This window comes from Lathyrus oleraceus, chromosome 4 (assembly GCF_024323335.1).
Source record: "Lathyrus oleraceus cultivar Zhongwan6 chromosome 4, CAAS_Psat_ZW6_1.0, whole genome shotgun sequence".
NCBI classification, from domain to species: Eukaryota; Viridiplantae; Streptophyta; class Magnoliopsida; order Fabales; family Fabaceae; genus Lathyrus; species Lathyrus oleraceus.
The window spans coordinates 75,576,722-75,591,258 of record NC_066582.1 but is presented as its reverse complement, the minus strand read 5'-3'; the positions used below and the strand labels follow the sequence as shown (position 1 = coordinate 75,591,258).

At 31.6% G+C, this 14,537-nt stretch overlaps 1 protein-coding gene across 1 annotated transcript; it reads right to left on the bottom strand.

Annotated features, from left to right (window-relative positions):
* Positions 1-9,289: 9,289 nt before the first annotated feature.
* LOC127073498 (probable glycosyltransferase At5g20260) lies at positions 9,290-12,189 on the bottom strand. Its single transcript, XM_051014655.1, has 2 exons — positions 11,755-12,189; positions 9,290-10,491 (listed from the first exon to the last, which is right to left on the bottom strand). The coding sequence occupies exons 1-2, from the start codon at positions 12,030-12,032 to the stop codon at positions 9,468-9,470; spliced, it is 1,302 nt and encodes a 433-aa protein (XP_050870612.1). The 5' UTR covers positions 12,033-12,189; the 3' UTR covers positions 9,290-9,467.
* Positions 12,190-14,537: the final 2,348 nt, after the last annotated feature.

Genomic DNA, 14,537 nt, shown 5'->3' with positions numbered 1-14,537 from the left:
TGGTCTGGAGGCTGCAAGATGAACGTCGTTGTGGTATTCGTCTGCAACATCGTGTTGTTCTTGAGCGTCTCCGCAATGTTCTTAAAGAACCACCGGTTTGGATCCACGATCAACCACCTTTTTATTGTTTTTTGGTGTTTGTTTTCAGAGAGAGAGAGAGAGAGGGAGAGAGAGAGAGAGAGAGAGAGAGAGAGTTCTTTGAGGACTTGAAACTAGAAGTCTTTAGAGATCTTGTCATCCCTTTCTTCATACTCATTAGTCTCATTCTTTGAGGACTTGAAACTAGAAGTCTTTAGAGCAATGGACTTCTTATTTTCCACCTTGTCTTTACCTTTCTCTTTCTTTATCATCTTTTCATATTCTTTTTCATGCTTTTCCAAGCAAGTGAGTTCTTGCTTATGTTCTTCCAATTTATCAAACAAAGTAGTAAGATCAAGTGTTTTAAGATCATTCACCTCTTTGATAGCAGTGACCTTGGGTAGCCACTCCCTGTTAAGAAATCTTAAAACCTTGTTAGTAGTAATAGCATTGGAGATAGAATTACCTAGAGCATTCAATTTATTAATAAGATATGTGAATCTCTTTTGCATGTCGACAATGATTTCACCATGCTTCACACGAAATAGTTCAAACTCTTGGTTCAAAGTATTTATCCTAGCTTGTTTGAATTCATTAGCTCCCTCATGAGCAACTTCTAATGCGTCCCACATAGCCTTGGCGGTTTCATAATGAGAGACACAATAATACTCATTAACACCTAATGCAGATATGAGAATATTTTGTGTTTTCCAATCATGAGACCATAACTTTTTATCATTATCATTCCATTGATTTTTCAACTTTGGTACGATGACGCCTTCACCATTGATCATTATTGTCGCACCTTGAAAAAATGATAACACGGCTTAGCGAAGCGTAATCGCACGCTCACATGATGGACTAAACAGAGTCGCCTCCGAACTTTGTTTATTCCTAACAAGGAAAGGGGAAATATCGATAAAACCCAAGAAAGAACGATAATGATATTGATCGTCGCAACCAAATCAGGGTTGGGGAGTCAATTATGCAATAGGAAGGTATTAACACTCCTCACGCCTGTTGTACTCAATGGGAACCATTAGGTTAGTTGTGCGCGTTAGTGTTAGCTTGAAATGTTTGACTTCTCAAATTATAACGGGAAAAACAGAATAGAAGAAGAGAGAAATATTTTTGGATTTTTAACGAAGGGAACTAAACCTAAGATTTTTATTAAAGAGTCTGACAAGATTTATAAATCCTGCTCCTATGTATCTCTAGATACAATAGAGAACTCAAGGTTTACGTAGTTCTGGGTAGAAAATGTTTGTTTGTTGGTCGATTTTAGCAAAATCTACTTTGTGCCAATCGATGAAAACATTGTTGGGCTACCTAAAACAAGTGGAGAAGGGGACATTTGTATCACGACCGAATGGATTTACAAATCAACATTTGTGAGAAACTTCACAAGCTTACTCACATGTTCAAGTGGACGAAACATTGTTTTACATGGTCAAGACAAAGTACCTTTCGTTTAAGGAAAAAGGTTTAAGGGTCAATCGCATGGCGACGAGAAAAAAGTTTGATTGGTTATGTGTTTTGATTAATGGTGAGATCTTGGATGGGAGAGATATAAATCTTAGATCCTAGCCTCAGGAGTGTGTGGTATCCACCACGTTCCGTTTCCATCTCATTTGCAAAAGTGTTTGATATTTTTATGTGTTTTTGAGATTTGATTGAGAAAGGGTTTGAAGAACCGCATTGTCAGTTTTGAATGATGACGAGAGCTAAGATGGGCGAGATATCCATCCTGGATCTTAGTCTCAGGAGCTCGTGGTATCCACCATGTTCCGTTTCCATCTTTAATGAAAAATATTAAATAAGCATTAAGTATTTTTGAGTTTTATTGTGAAAACGACTTGACGTTGGATCAAGCATTTGATGAGCGATTGCGTGAGTGAAGTGGTCTGAAAGAATTGGAATAGATAGAAAGAAATGGATTGATTTTATTATTGGTAAAATACTCGACGTTAGATCGAGTCTTTATGTTTTATCTTTTTTATGAAATGGTTGGTTTTATTTATGTTAGTAACTAGCTAAACAACCAAGCAACAAATAACTAAAAATGATACAATTATTACACGTCATGGGAATGGGGGTACATTTTGTTGAATAGGGATTCAAGATAATGAAACGATTAAATCAGGCCCAATCAACAGACAAGCAATAAATGAGTGTATGTGCAAGAGGATTATCTCATTGTAAGAAGGCCCAAGAGTAAGTCATGTGAAGAAAATAACAAACACACAAGTTATATTTATAACATATTCAAAAATTAAATCGAAAGAAGTAAAATTGGGATGTGCATGGATTAAAATCGGGATGAGAGGATGCAAATCAAAGTCACATAACGCAAGGATGTTCCAGGAAAATGGAAATTGAGAAGCAAACAAAATCCTAGGTAATATGCTCAAAGTCGGTTTGCGCATATTGACAACAGTCGAAATATCGTATGTGATGAATCAAAATGCGGCGAAATACTATCAATATATCAATAAAATAATCACGGGAAAATAACATGGGAAGTGTTGAATCCATATATCAAATATCAAAGCTTGACCATAAAAGAAATCAGACAAACTGTCAAAAATCCAACAAGTAATGTATGTTGCATTAGAAAATAAAAAATAAAAAAACAAGCAAAACTGGAAATGGGGAGCAAGGGTGTTTATTCGCTTCCAATAATATATATAAACTAAAATAACGCAGAAACATAAAAACAATATAAAATCAATAAAATAGTAGCAGTATTATTTTCATGATAATAACATGTTCATCTTCTCTTCTTCATTTAAATAAAAAAATTCTCAATAAAAAACTCAACCAACACATTTCAAAACAAATGTTTATCTTAAATATGAATGAAAACAAACTTCATGTAATAAATGGAAAAATTAAAAAAAAAAGAAAACTACAATGAAATCTAAAAGTTACAATATAAAAAAAAACAAAGAAAATTTTAAAACGTGTTTCCTGTAAAGAACATTATTCATCATCTTCAAACTAGAAACAAAATCGAAACAAAATCAAATAAACAAACCAGCCACTAATTCACCACATGAATGAAATCAACAAACCAAAACCCAAATCCTAATCAAGAAGAAAAAATCAATAAAAATGAAAACGGGAAAACACAAACGATATTGAGTCGTTGTTGTAACGTAATTTGCTTGGCCGAAAAAATAATGCCGGTGAAGGTTGTATGAGATGATGAACAGACAGAGGGATATATGAAGAGGGAATGTGATTCAAAAAATGAGGGGTGGTTTTCAGTGTGAAGAATAAGGTTGTTTTGGAAGGTTATTTTCTTGTGATGGTGGTGGGTTTGTTGGAAGAAAAAAATAGAAAGAGAGTGAGTAGTCCGGAAAAAAATGAAGAGAATGAGGGATCATCCCAAAAATATGAAGAAGAAAAACCCAGCCTTTTCCCCATTTTTCCTGTAACGCGTGTGTGTATCATTTGTGGGTCTACAACTCATGCACTACGTACACCACCAAGTGGTCTCTCCACTCACTCCAAGAAAGGACAAAAACGATTTCTTCCCTCTCATTTGTCAGCCAAATTCAAATGTGAGTGGCCACATGGCACGTGATGAATGAATAAAAAGAGATATTTTCATTTTCATTTTATTTTTTCTATGATAAATGAAATTAAATAAATATAACTGTAAAAATGAATTACACAATTAAAATTCAAACAAAAAACACAATTAATTCTAAAAAATTGGCCCGATTATTTTGGCTAAAAACGAAAATAAATGGATTAAAAATGAATAAAAATTGGGCGTCAAAATGCCTGAAAAATTAAAATGATTTCACCATAATGATCAGTGCGAAATAATCGACTCGGAAACATACAAGTTTTTATCAAATTTTGAAATGGAAAACGCCCGGTTAAAACGCTCAGACGGATCAAAAAGTGACCGAAAAATTAGCCAAAAATCTAAATCTAGCACACTAGATTAAACTACACGAAACGTATATTAATAAAACTGATGTCTGCAAGCTTGATTTTAAAAAAAATTGTGTCGTTGATTTAACGCACATTTGACAATTGAATCAACTGGTTTACCTGTAGATCTGAAAATTTATTTTGACTGATATTCTAGGCATTATGCGGTATAGAATGCATGTTATGCTATGTAGAGATGCAATATCTATGATGAATATGTTGAATCGGTGAATTAGGGTCAAAATCGGGGTGTGACAGTTGCCCCTATTTAAGTATCTTCAACTAGAGAATATGAAGAATGACACTCTTCATATGATGATAGTGGGAGGTGATTAAATATTAAGAAAATCCGGATTTTGATCATAAATTCATATGATATGATATGCATGGATACAAGACTCTTTTTTATCTATTAGGGATATGATGAATCCTAACAGGAGATGTTATGCAATATAGACAAATCTATGGGGAGTGACAAACACCAAGGTATTGGTGGCCCACAGGAAACAAAAATGAGGGTAGAAACTCGTTGGGGATAATAATTATGTCTGGAAAATACCTTCAATGCAGGTCTGGATTCACTTGTTCTTGCTTTGGCTCGTGCTTGATCTTGCTCAGGATGCTTGCAGAAGTAGATTAGAATGCACAAAAGGTCTTGGATCCCTGGAGTTTTGAATCTCAAAACAGTGAGATTTCACCTCAATTTCCAAAGGAAATTCGCAGGATCATCCTCTCAAATGGAAGGGTTTAGTGTTTGGGATCAAAGCTGGCGTGAAGGGGTCTCTAATTCTGAGCATATGGAGCTCTATTTATAGCTGGATCATGTGATATTTGCACCTTCCAAATGAGTTTCCAAAATTGGCAATGAGTGATGCATGTGTGCATGGGCGTGCACAGGCCCATGAGGTCATTCCATTTGATCCATAATTGAGTGTGAACAAGTCTGAAATCAAATTGGAGTGCTAGGTAATTGTACATGGAAACTTGAAGTTTGATTCTTTCCAAATGATGATGCAATGTTCATGCCATGTGCAGCCCTAACAATTCTTGTCCAAAATGGATGAAATTGGACTTTTTGGAAAGGTTAGATCAAGAGGAACAAATTTCATTTTCAACACTTTTTCATTTGGATCTTGGATTATGGAGAATTTTGAGGTGGAAGTTTGGAAATTTCAACATGTTGAAATTTTTTCTAAGTGTCAAGCCATATGTCTCAATATTCCACCTTGCTTAATTTTTTATGTGAGCTTCAAATGAGAAAAGTGTCTTAATGAAAGTTGTAGATTTTTCAAATACCTTCAAAATGGTCACTAATTTCATGTTATTTGGATTTGAAATGATAGAGTTATGAATTTTTGAAGTTTGGAAAAATCACTTGCTCAATGGTATAGGTCAAACGTGACCTATAATGTAACCTCATATCACATGCTCAAAAAAGTTGAATTAGATCTCACTCCAAACATCAAAATTGAATTATACACCTTGAATTTGGTTTTAAAACTTGGAAATATTTTATCTCATAAAAATTGAGTAAGTTATGGCCTTGGGAAGTTGACTTTCAAATTAGGGTTTAGACAAAATGACCTATAATGTTTCAATATAGAAAATGATTTTCCAAGAAAAACTAACTATAGGTCTCAACATGAAAGTTGTTTGGAATTTCATTTAGAGTAACTTTTATCTTGGAATCATTTTCATATGGTGAAAATTGTAGAAGATAGGGTCTAGAGAGACCCAGTTTTGATCAGATGAATTCGTCTGGCCAACCACCATTGACCAACTTGCTAACCTTCAATTATTTTGACTTTCTTGGCTCATGGTAGATCACATATGCATAAGATGATGAATTTTGAAGTGTATATTGAGAAATTTGATCAATTAGTGAGATAGCATGTTGGAGAAGTTACTCAAGATACCTAATCAAACTAGGGTTTCCAAGGCAAATCACCTTCAAACTCTTGAAGAAAACTTGATCAATATAACTTTTATGAATCAATGGAACTCATATATGATGCTCATAACCATTCTTGGATCAACTCATGGTTATGATCTTTGTCATGAGGCTCTCAAACCCTATATATGAACTTGATGAATCAATGGTGATCATGCCCTACCTGCAAAAGAGTTAGGCAACTAAAAAGACATATTTTTGGTATTTTGGTTAGTAAAAGGATAATATACAAGTATGATACAATCACATGGTGCTTAGTGGTCTCTCCCAAAACAAACCCAATGAAAGAGGGATAAGGAGGATGCCAAGGTATGATCCCAATGCTAATGCTTATGATGAAATTGCATGAGGGATCTTAGGGTAAAAATTAGGGTCTTACAAATCCCTTAAATTCCAGCCTACAATCTTCTCAAATTCTTCCAAGGTAGGAGTCAATTGGAAGTCCGAAAAGGTGAAAAATTATAGAGGTGGATCATAGAACTGAGCTATAGTCAAACTTTCATCATGTCCATCTTCTCATTCAAGATGCTCAGAATTCTTCCATAATCTTTCACTAAGTCGGTGAGTTTAAGCGGTGTAACTTTCATTCATGGTAGATCCATCAAGGAATGTATCTGCCTCACCTTAGAAGTGGTCAACCTTTTTCATAACAAAGATTTTGGTGTAAATGTTGCCATGAAAGTTGATATATATAAGGATTTTGATACTCTCAATTAGGATTTCCTTTTGTATATTCCAAACAAATTTGGATTTCACAACACTTTCTCAAATTGGATTAAGTGCATCCTGCATTCTGCTTACATTTCCATCTCATTCATTGGTCATCAAAGGGGTTTCTTCACTTGCAAAACATGGTGTTAGGTAGGGAGACCCTCTTTCTCCCATGCTCTTTTGTATAGTTGAGGATGTCCTCAATAGAAGTTTGTCTCTCATGGCTTCAAACAATAAGATTAGCCTCATTAGTGGTTATAGACATAAAAAACCTTTTATCTCACACTCTCTATGTTTATGACATTATGATATTCTCCAAAGGAGACTCTGCCTCCATGGATGCTATTAAAGATTACTTCATGAGGTACTCTGCTCGCTCAAGGAAAAACCTTAACCATTCTAAGTCTATTCTCTATGAAGGGTCTATAACCTCCTAAAAACATGTAATGTTAGCATCTAAAATGCATTTCACTATTGGTCATCTTCCTTTCCTCTACTTAGGAGACCCTATATTAATGGGGAGACCTAAAGTCATTCACTTTCAACTTATTGTTGACAAAATAAGGGACACGTTAGCATCTTAGAAATCTCATCTTTTTTCCATTGTTTGGAGACTTCTCTTGGTCAAGTCTGTGATCTAGAGTATGCTTATTCATACCCTAATGACTTATTCCTGGCTAATTTCCCTGCTCTAGATCATTGAGAGATGGTGCAAGTATTTCATTTGGAGTGGAAACATTTCTAAAAGGAAAATGGTCACAGTGTATTGGAAGAAGTGTTGTCAGGATTTGGTTGTAGGTGGCCTTAGGATCCGATCAATGGCCACTCTTAATGAGGCTTCCAATCTTCTGAGTTGTTGGAGAATGGAAAAATATCATGATCACTAGGCACTTATTCTTAGAGCTAGAGTCTACAGGAAAAATATCATGATCACTGGGCCCTTATCCTTAAAGCTAGAGTCTATAGGAAAGGTGGTCACATTAAGCCCCATATTTGTCCCTCTCTTTATACTAGCCTAAAATCTTATTTTCAAAATTTTAAAGTTAACTTTGACTAGCTAGTTGGAAAATGTGACATGATCAACTTCTGGCTAGATAACGGGTGTGGTACAACTCTGGATGAGCATTTTCAAATACCTATGATCATTCATGGGAATTTAAGGTCAATGCTCAACTCTTTTGTTATCTCTCATTCAACATCTCTTTTATTTTGAAGGCTTATGCATATGGCAAGCTGCCAACTGATGAGTAAATATGTCTTAGAGGTTAACATGCTCTATCCATGTGCAGCCTTTGTAAAAGGTGTTTTGAATGCCTCAGCCATCTTTTCTTCGATTGTGTCTATTCAAGACATCTCTGAAAATGGCTGAGCAAAGTTTCTGGAATTCATGTCATTAAAACCCTTCCTGATTGTTGGTCAATCTTAGAGGCTAAAGTCTCCACTACATTCATCCTTCTTTTATTTGCAGGCATTAACGATGTAGTTGTTGTAATATGGAAGGCCATAAATGATGCTAGATTCAATGGTGTCCTTGCTAGGTGCTTAAAGGCCTATTCTTCTAGTATTTTTATTAATGACTTTCTTCTATTTAAAGCTTTTAGACTACATGTTATTCCTGTCACTCCCAATATCAAATCACACATCGCAGTATACTAGATCCTGTAATTCTTTAAGAGGTTTATCTAAAAGGCTCGCGATATAACTAGGAAGACGTTTTAAATACCACACATGGGTTACAGAACATGTTAATTTTATATACCCCATTTGATATCTACGTATTCGAGAATCAACAAATTCTACTCCGCCTTGTTCACAAAATTTTGGTTGGTCTTTTTTATCTCCGATTACTTAATAGTTTCCACAAGCACAAATTCTACTTTTTAAAGGCCCAAAAATTCTTTCATAAAATAATCCATCTTTTTCAGGCTTATTGATTTTATAATGAAGAGTATAGGATTTTGTTACCTCCCCAATTGTTTCTCCATTGGGTAAGATTTTTTTTTTGCCCAAACACTTATTTGCTAGTGAAATTCGGTTTACCCCGTAAAGAATTAAACATATGATATCCTACGATGTTAGTAAAATTCGGTTTATCTTGTAAAGATTTTTTTTAATCCCCTTAAAACTATAAGGATTTTTTAACTAGATTATAAAAAAAGGTTAAATTTCATTAAATAATTGAAAGATAAATATGCAAAATTCTTAAATTAATCTTAGTTTTTCATCGAAGCTTTCTTCAATGAAATTAAAAGAAAATTTCAAAGTGAACACTTTAGTATGCTCGACCAATTAAATAGTATAATTTTATATCACATCACAAATTTATTTTAATTTATTTAAAATAAATTAAAATTTTATAACATAATACGTTAAAAATACCTATACTCATTAAATTCACCGTACTCCATGATAAAAAAATGTGTTATTTATATTTTTTTTGTCTCAAAATAATTGTCTTTTTACAATATCAATGCAACATTTATTATTATTTGTCGAATATCATATCCTTATTTATTAACTTTCACTTTATTCAATTACTCTTTTAACTATAATTAATAAGGATATTCTAATAAACGATATTAATTTTATTATCAAAACCAATACATCTAATCATTTTTTTAAGAACTATCAATACACAACTAGAATCAAACCCAACCCAATAACACAAGGAATATACTCATTAAATTCATACAACTGTTTCTAATAGACGGTAAAATAAAACAATGGTTTCCTATCCTAATCTTTGAGCAAAATTACCAAAACTAAATGACAAAAGATATCAAAGAGGTAACCTAATATTGAGTCTCCTAAGCCATATTGAATGAAGAATCATATGAAACACATCAAACGGTTTAGCCGGATGATTCAACACAAAATGTCTTTGAACTTTCAACACTCTCCTTTGCAACTTCAAGTACTTTTCCTGCGAAACACTTTTCAATATTCTCTTGATTTCACTTATCCTCTTTGGTGGAATCTGCACTGAAAATTTGGTCCAATCAAGAACATCACTAAACGGTAGTTGATAACTATCAGAAATAATGACAGGCACACAACCAGCATTTATCGCTTCCACAATTCTTGGACTAGCCACTTCATATCCACTTGGACACAAACAAAATTTACTCATTTCCATGAGGTTGTAATAGTTAAGATTTTTTGGAAGATATTCATACACTAGAACTTCATCATCTTTTCCTTTCCATTGATTATGTAACATCTCTCTAATCATACCATGTGTCCCTCCAGCAAAGAAAGCGAGTATCGATCGATTATTAGGGTTTCGGCTAGGGCTCGGCGGGCTTAGCTTGAAACTTTGCAGATTCATTTCCGGCATTGAAACATCCTTTACAGGATCAAACTCTTCCGATTTGTTGGCATTGCATAACACTCTTATCAAGTTCTTGTAAATCTCTCTACCCGAATCTTCTTTCGAGACCTCGGGCGCCCAATCGTGACACGAGACTATTAAATGGTCTGCGCCGTTGCTTCTATTCCAGTATGGATACCTTTGAGATATGATGTTGGTGTAATCAATGGTGACACGCATGATTTGATCTCTAGAATATGTGGTGAGAGGATTGTAGAGATATTCCACCATGTTTGCGACGCTTAAGGGGAGCATGAATGCATGAGCTTCGTCTGGATTGCGAGCGGAGAATGGACTCGATCTGTTATCGATCTCAGACATGAAGTGTCCTTCGATGCTGTAAATCGAAATCATGGGACCGGTATGGAACAGTGGCGGTTCACCTTCTTTGTAAGTCCATACTTTGAATCTCTTCAACATTTCCATGTGACTTCTGCATGATTTTAGAGCATGTGACAAACGTTAGAATATGCAAAATCAAGGTTACATAGTAATTTAAAGTTTAATATGATATGATTAGGATACTTTAATAAAAATTAATAAATTTAAGATATGATATTTTCTCCATTCATAAAGTGTTGATTGTTTTCTTTAAAACCTATCTCTTAAGATATTAAATTGATTATGTTTTGCTTTTATAATATTTTGCCTATATTTTTGGTCAACATTCAAAGATAAAAAAATAGTTTAAAACTAAAAAAACACCAAAAACAAATTATTAAAGGATGACGAAATGTATTTAGCCTTTAAAATTTTATATATATATATATATATATATATATATATATATATATATATATATATATATATATATATATATATATATATATATATATATATATATATATATATATAATTCAATTACTAAAAATAATATATTCCATACCAATTAGAATATAACCACTCACTCCTTTTATATATTTTTTATATAATTAAAAAAAATAAAAATAGGAAAGAAAGGATTTAAAATTCAAAAATAAAAAATCTATTTTTAAAAAGAGTTAAAAAAAGAAACATTTTAATAAAAGAAATTGAAAAACAATGTATTTCAATATTGTTCTTCATATCTTGATACCTCCAGCTTTAAATTTAAAGTAAAATTGTTTAAACTCAAAAATTGTTAGTATCTAATAAAATTTGAATATGAAGCTTGGGAAAGAAATACATTCTGAAGATCCAAATCTTAATCAAAAGACAAATTCACTAGTTTTTTTTATACATCTCTAAATTCTCTAATACATAGAGAGTTACATGAATACTTCTATATATTAATATAAGACTATGGTTTTAGATTTTAGTATGAAATTGCATTTAAGACGGTAATATTGTTGATACGGTATTCTTCACAATTATATCAAATTAAAATTATATTTCTGATCACCAAAGTTTCTTCAAATATATTTTTCAGAATTCAAAATTTCAAAATCCAAAAATTGAATTTATTTCCACCTCCAAATTAATATTCACACTGCAACTAATCATTTGCAACCGAATCCATGATCACAATTTAAAATCATTACCTAAACTTTATCAATTTTAAGGCATCAAGACTTAATTCCATTGAAAAAGAACCTTGAGAGGTAATTCAAGACATATAAAACAACAATATATGCAACTAATAATTTAATCAAGCAAATTAAAAACTTACACCGTAAAAAAAAGCAAAATAAAAGCTTATGTACAGTTGTTACTTAACTGATGAAACGCATAAGCGTTTCTGTAAACGCATCCTCTTGGAATTAAATCCTCTTTCTCTGATGTGATGATTGTGAAGTTTCTTCTTTTTATGGCTCTTCGAATAGCCACTCTTGCTTCACCCAACTCTTGTTCAATTCTAACTAAACTATTTTTTGGTACTGACAGTTTCACGTTAGACAATATAGGAACTACTACGTCGTCGTTTCTTTGATAATATACAAAGAAAATAATGATCAACAACGTTCCGGTAAATACAAGCAACGAGTTCATTATCATGGTTGATATTTTATTCCTATTCAATTTGGTGATTAATCGATGGTTCAATAGCTAAGATATATGATATGAGAAACAAACTTGACTCGAATATACTTTAGAGAACACAACACAAACTCACTTTTCATTGTTGATAAAGAATAGTTGGTCAAAATTTCATGATTTTTTTTTGAATGAGTCAGATCCATATAAGGGAAAGCGCTTAATTAGGTATAATTATGAAGAGGAAAATCTTATCTTAATTAGTGCTATAAAAAAGATAAATAAAAAAATTAACATAAGATAGTGTAATTAATATTTAAATATTTAGTACTAAAGATTTATTTATTTGTACCATAAAATGACTTATATTTTAATATATTTTTCTTTTTCTAATGAGTATTAGAAATAATATGTCAATTACATTAGTTTAACTTTACTAGTAATTTTATGCAAATAAAATATAATATTTTATTGTCCCGTTAAACAATTTAATTGATAATTATATAAAAATATTAAATTAATTAATATTTAACCAATAAATGAATATTTATAATTGATATACTAGACAAACGAATTGACATTTTATGCACCCACATAATTTTAAATAGGATTGTTTAAATATTTATGGCATATATTTATGGCGTGTTTGTTACTCACAATAAAGTATCATTAATATATTAAAATTAATTAAAGAATTACTATAACATCCCAATTCAACTCAACTGTCAAATTGAATATCATATCATTGTAGTAACAATGTTAAAATCATCTAATTATATTGTCAGTAGAAATTGTTTAATTTTCATTTAAGGCATGTTTGTTTCATTTTTTAAAGGTGATTTTAATTATTTTGGATACGCGTAATTGACAATTCAAGAAACTAATTTCTAGGATAAGCATAACAATGGGCGACAAAACTCCCTTAAGAGATAAAGATGATTTTTATATTAAACATATTTTTATTTTAAAAAGTTTACAAATAAGTTTTATAAAAATGCTTTAAATAAAGAATTGATTTAAATAATTTTTTGATAAAAGGCACGTCATCTTTTTGCTATGATGTTTTATATATTATTTTTAAAAGTTACTTAAATTTAAATTATTTTGAATAACTTTTCATAAAAAAGTATTTTTAATATATATATATATATATATATATATATATATATATATATATATATATATATATATATATATATATATATATATATATATATATATATATATATATATATTCTATATATATATATATATATATATATATATATATATATATATATATATATAAACATGTGATTTTACTCATGTTTTAATCTTTAGTAATAAATATTTATGTAACTGGAAATCAAAATTAAAGTTTTAATTTATGCAACTTCTGCTGTTATTGAGCTTTTGTTAGAAGTTGACGTCTTGGGTGTGAGGTTGTTCTTTCTTTTGGGGTTTTGGCCTTTTGTTTGAAAAATAATAATTTCTACTATTTTAAATATTTTTATATTTTTAGAAAATAAAAAAATCCCTTTTTCTCAATCTACAAACGTGTGTTTGTTATATAGATAGTAAACATATTCCTAAGAATTTATGGATGAAAAAAATATATATGTTCCTTAGAATGGAATACAAAATGTTTCCTAGAAAAAACTTACATGTTTAGGAAGGAATTTTTCCCAAGTTTTTTTTTTTGATTTTTCACTAATCTTTTTATAAGTGTGAGAATATGATTTCCATAAAAATTTACGTAGAAATAATGTGTTACCCCACTACTACACTATTTTATTTATATAATTATTTCCCATCTATGACTATGAGAGTAATTTTTTTATACGTGAAACAAACACTCATACTAGGAGAACCAAAGACAACGACGTTCCTACTAGGAAAGAGCAAGGATGTGACTTGGATGGTCATGTTAATCCTAGATCCTATGTTAGGAAATCAATGTCTAAACCTAACTTTAAACATTATCGGCCCAAACAGGGCTATCAAGCATAAGGTAGAAATTTGAGGGAGGCGACACCCAAAAGGTCGCAGCTTATTTGCAGTTCAATGAAGTTGATGAGGATACTTGGTCTAGATTTAATAGAGTTTATGTTGGATTTGTTGAGAATCCAAGTATAACATATAATATGCAAGAGATTATGAATTCATATGGTTATATTACGGTGAAAGTTACTCCTATGGGGGCAATTTATGTTTATCTGAAGAAATGGAAGAGGGGGAGCTCAGGAGTTGGGGGAAGCGGATAGTGATTGGCTTAATTAATGGTTTAAGGAAATCAGAAAATGGACTTCAAGTAAGTTGATAATGAAAGAGTAAGATGGTTGAAGATTTATGGCGTTCATGCCATGTTTGGATTCAAACTTTTTTGAATTCATATCAAAATCGGCACGTATTTATTTGTGCTCAGCTGATGATATAAAGAATCAAGTAAAGATGGATGTAGCTAAAATTTTAATAAGAATAAGTTGTTCCATGATCTTAAACGAAAGTTTAAATGTCAAGATCAATGGGGAGTTTTTCTTTTTGAAA